This window comes from Echinops telfairi, unplaced genomic scaffold (assembly GCF_000313985.2).
Source record: "Echinops telfairi isolate 266 unplaced genomic scaffold, ASM31398v2 ScPeMD7_7470;HRSCAF=8508, whole genome shotgun sequence".
In the NCBI taxonomy this organism is placed as follows: domain Eukaryota; kingdom Metazoa; phylum Chordata; class Mammalia; order Afrosoricida; family Tenrecidae; genus Echinops; species Echinops telfairi.
Genome location: NW_022111374.1, coordinates 236,772 through 241,734, shown reverse-complemented (window position 1 = coordinate 241,734; position 4,963 = coordinate 236,772). Strand labels below are relative to the sequence as shown.

Below are 4,963 nucleotides of genomic sequence, written 5' to 3'. Positions count from 1 at the left end.
GTGGGGTGAGAGAGGGCATTTCAGTTGGGAAAACATGAGTGTGCTACTCTCCCGGGCAGCTCAGAAATAGATAATTCACTCTTTGATGGGAGAGATGGTTGAAGCAGAGGAATGTGGGTGCGTGGGGTCGTGGGCGCCACAACAGGGGGGTAGGGGGGCAGGGAGCGATGGCATCAGGTCTTTTAAAGTCGTGCCAGCTCTGGGGACGTTTTGGAGACAGAAAAACGTGATGTTCGTGAAGCCATCCCAGTGCTGCTAATGGGTGTTTTTCGGCTGCTAATAACCGTGGTTGAACACCCTCAGGCTGGATCGTGTTAGGAGCCAGTTCAGGAGACTGGGAGGTGGCCTTGGCACAGGGGTTGGTAGTCGTTTAGGAAGAGAGAGTGAAGTGGCTTCATTTACATGTATTTGCATTCAGGGCTGTGGATCAGTGAGTGCTTCTCACGCATAAGTGTCCACGTGGATTACCCTGGGACGGGGCCTTGCTTCGGTTCAGATTCTGATGTAACCATTCTGGGGTGGGATTTGGGATGCTACACACTGAAACCATTCCTGGTTTTGTTGTTGTTGTTTTTACCATTCCTGCTTTGTGTTGGAAATAATGATACGGATGGGAATGAAAACCAGTGGAAATAATAAAAGGATAATCCGACAGGGGCACACGCTGCTGTAAAGATTGTGAGGTAGAACGTCCACACCGAGACCAGGACGGGAAAGGACAAACCCCAGTTTGGAGAGGAGGAGGGACAGAGAGAGGCGGCCGTGGAAGAGGGAGATGGCTCTTTAGAGGAACTTGCTTTTCTGAAGCGTTTGCGTGATGGAAGATTTGTGGGAAGGTGGGAAAACCAAGCATGTGGGCATCCTTTCCGGCGTCTTTACTGTGGTCAGCTGAGGGACTGGATGGGCAGGTCGTGCAGCTAGACCGTCCGTGCTCATAACGACGACGGGTCTAGAAAGCCGACTCCGGTGGGGGAAGACTCTCAGTGATAAGATATAAGTCAATCTTCATCTACATTCTCAGGACTGGACACAGTCCTTCCAATAACCCCCAGGAAGGCACTGTCATAAAGGAGGTACCATGAAAGATGAATCATTTCTGCGTCTGGCTACTTCACCATGCCTAAAGGTTATCTGTAGATAAAAGCAATCGGGTTCTATAGCCCACCCACCGTCAAATGGAGCAGACTCTGTATTTGAGAGCGTGGAGACTGAGGCGCAGAAGGAGATAAGGCTTAGTCGGGAATGAGGAGTATAGAGAGGCTTCATTAAGGCGAGGGAAAACTCCAGGGCGAGTTCCGCAACCCAACGAGCCGGGTCAGGGAAATCGCAGCTTGTCGGTGAGGCGGTGGGAGATGTATAGGGCTCGAGCTAAGGAAGTAGACGTTGACAGAAGGAAGGGAGATTTTTACTGCTTGCAGCTGCAGGGCCTTGAGTCAGGATGCGACCCGTGGGATGTCATCTTGTTTGCAAACCTGCTCTCTGGAGCGCTGGGAAAGGGGCTCTACAGACCAACCTGGGAAGATAGATTGATTCCTGGGGTGCTGGGGAAGGGCTACGTAAACCCGACCTGGAGAGATAAGCTCTTTGGGTGCTGGGGCAGGAGTTGAACAGTTCAGTAAGTCATCCATCCTCCCGGGGCTTTGAGGTCTCATCTTCCTGAGCAGCCAGAGAGGAGGTGGGGGCTGCTCGGTCCGGACCGGCCCAAACAGTATTAACATCTCTTGCTGATACCGATCAGAGATGACTCCCCTGGGGGAGGGCTCAGGGGGTTTTGAGGTCAACTAGCACTAGGTCAAGATGTGGACTCACCTCATTACTTGTTTATTATGTTACCTGCATGCCTTATGTACGATCTGTAAGCCCCCCTATATCCACCCATTGGAAAATACATTCTTAGTCTTGACTTGGGATGAGGAGCCCCCTGTGCCCTGCTGTCTGTTTGTCTGTTTGTCTTTAATATTTTCCACAATCCCAAAGTCACTCCTGAGGACCCGTTCGAGTGTTGGGGACCCCCTCACCTGGACACTTCACAGGTTCAGATTCAGTGGTGTCAGCATTTCATTGCGTTACCAGCGGTCACTCGGGAAAGGGCAAGAAAGCGTATGCATTCCAAAAGCAGCAGGAACATTACCGATCACATATCACCGGCGTACACGATGCAAAGAATAAGCACACAATAACAAGGATTTTAGCTGGACCGGAAAACGAACCACAAGGAGCCCATAGACATGTTATGAAAAGTCCGTTCTTCCTGAACATTCCCTCGTTTAGTCCCCCATAGCAGTTCGGCTTGATTCATGAACTCACAAGTTTGATATTAGACCCCAGGCTTTCTGCAGGAAGTTGGGTTCCATCTTCCGGCCTCATCAGGCCTGGTGGCTTCTCCTGCGGTGGGAAAGGTAAATCCCTTCGTCCGGGATCTCATTGCCGGAAAGAAGAGGCCGCTGAGCTGTTTGAGAACGCAGGGTGCATGCTGACGCTGCTCCCACCTGTAGCAAACATCTTTCAGGGGGCAGCAACGCCGTGAGCCTGGAAAGAAGCCGACAGCAGGCTGCTGCGTTCTTCCTCAGCCCCACCTCCTTACCTTCCTTTCTGTGCAGGGCTCACCAGTGATGCAGGAGAACGAGTCCACTCCGGGCTGGCAGCCACGACCAACTGCACGTCCGTAAACCCCAAGGAAAGACTTCAACTCTTCTGAGTGCTGGATCACACAGGATGCACTCACCTGCAGACTGCCCAGTGCTCTACCCGTACTCTCATCCCTCATCCTGAAGCGGCTTCCTGGGCTTAGAGACCGCATTCCCGCCCACCCCCAAGACACGGGACATGGTGAGTCTTACGGAGAACTCCGTTCTTGCACTCAGTGGGTGGATCTGAAGACTTCCTCCTGTTCTTGCCCTCGTGCACCGCAAGCCCTTTCCCCAGCTTCCTCTAAATGACCAGGGGCAAGTAACCATCTGAAACCACCTTTTACGTAGAAGCCTAGGAATGTAAAACCTTTAAACCCCCCCTTTGTGAACTACACAGAAGACTGATTTTGCATTTATTTTGTAATGAGCAGACGTAGCCTGTAAACCTCGAAAACGTGCATAAAGAGCAAGTCCATTCTGACTCATCCTGACCCTCTAGCCGAGCAGAGATGCCTCTGTGGGATTCCAGGCTTTGACATCTGTGTAGCCGGAGATAGCTTAATTCTCTCTCTTGCCAAGGGGCAGGGGGGTTTGAACTGCTGGCCTTTGTATTAGTAGCCCGGTGTGTGAACCACTGCACTACCAGCTTTCCCTATGCTGGACCCAGAGGTTGGTTTCAGCCCTCGGCTTTTGCTCTGGGATAATTCTCTGTAGCTCATCGGTTCTCAACCCGGGGGTCTTGACCCCTTTGGGCGTTGAACGACCCTTTCACAGGGGTCGCCTGATTCATCACAGTAGCAAAATGACAGTGATGAAGTAGCAACGAAAATAACTTTGTGGTTGAGGTCACCACCACATGAGGCGCTGTATGAAAGGGTTGTGATGTTAGAAAGGTGGAGACTCACTGCTGTGGCTGCTTTTGTGTCCTTGTTGCAGTTAGGGCTCAGCAGTTTGTCCTGTCACCAATTTCCTGAGCTCAGTGCTTGCACGACTTAATTAGTGCGTATTGTTTACCTTCCTAGTGTCTAGTAGTCCATTGTGATGGTGACACAGAAACTCCGAGCAAACTCCTGAGTGAAAGGGCTTCTTAGGGATGTTCACAGGCTGTAATGCTGGTAAGAAATGCTTACGACTGTGCTGTGCTGGTAAGAAATGCTTACGACTGTGCTGTGCTGGTAAGAAATGCTTATGACTGCTGTGCTGGGACGAACTGCCAAAGTGAGGTCCGCTAAACAGTGCCCACAGAGGCATGCACACCGCTTTGCTGTAAACCCTCACTGCCGTGCATTCAGCTCAAGCGCCGTGAGTCAGCAAACCAGCTTCTGAATCAGGAACCCCTTGCCGGTCAGCCTCAGCCGGAAGGCACTCAGCTCTTTCTTCTACGGCTCTGCAGGTCCAACTTCCCCAACTAAGCGCCCACAGGCACGCCACTCCACAAGCCAGCCTCCTGCATGAAAGTCCTCTCCTTGCTCTGCGGGTTGGGAATCTCCCACTGTGCCCCACGCTCTGGCTCCGAGCTCTGTTGCTGCTCTCCAGATGGTATCGGCATCTAAGAGGTTCTCCACCCAAGCATCCTGGGTGCAGAGGACACTTCTTAGGGCTCCTTTACTACACAGCAGGGTGCCACTCCTGGAAATCCTGTTTGCAATTACTCTCAGGTGGATCCTGTCCGTATCCGCCACCTTCTTCCCAGACCCATGCAGGGAAAGGTCCTTAGGTGGAAGTTAGAGCCTTGGGGCTGAAAGAGCCTAAAAGACTCGCTTCCCCGTGCAAGTATGTTCAGATGTTTCTCGTGAGGTTGGGAGTGACAACGTATAAGACTCTGTACCAGTGGTTCTCAACCTTCCTAACGCCGCAACGCTTTAATACAGGGCCTCATGTGGTGGTGACCCCCAACCATAACATTATTTTCGTTGCTACTTCATCACTGTCTTGTTGCTACTGTGAAGAATCGGGCGACCACTGTGAAAGGGTCATTTGAGCCCCAAAGGGGTCTCGACCCATAGGTTGAGAAACTGTTGCTTTGTATCAAAGCAGTAAGTGGAAGTCTTAACTTGTATGTCGTGGCATTACTTTGGTGTTTATTTTCATATTTTATTTTTTGTTTTTATCATTTTATTGGGGACTCATACAGCTCTTATCACAATTCAGACATCCATCCATTGTATGAAGCACATTTGTACATTCGTTACCCTCGTAATTCTCAAAACATTTCCTCTCCACTTAAGCCCTTGGCATCAGCTCCTCACTTTTTCCCCTCCCTCCCTGCTCCCGCTCCCTTATGAACCCTTGATAATTTATAAATTATTATTTTGTCATATCTTACACTGTCC

General features: G+C 50.8%; 1 protein-coding gene across 5 annotated transcripts in view; it reads left to right on the top strand.

Moving 5' to 3' along the window:
• Positions 1-2,048: 2,048 nt before the first annotated feature.
• LOC123521144 (zinc finger protein 883-like) overlaps positions 2,049-4,963 on the top strand; it is a 15,643-nt gene continuing 12,728 nt past the window's right edge. For 2 of the 5 annotated variants that reach the window (XM_045285431.1, XM_045285433.1), the window contains exons 1-2: positions 2,063-2,829; positions 3,653-3,745. In XM_045285431.1, coding sequence (XP_045141366.1) covers positions 3,740-3,745 — 6 coding nt within the window. In that variant the 5' untranslated portion in view covers positions 2,063-2,829; positions 3,653-3,739. Of the gene's footprint in view, positions 2,830-3,652; positions 3,746-4,963 lie in introns of all 5 variants that reach the window. The other 3 variants (XM_045285434.1, XR_006679622.1, XM_045285432.1) reach the window with 3 other exon arrangements.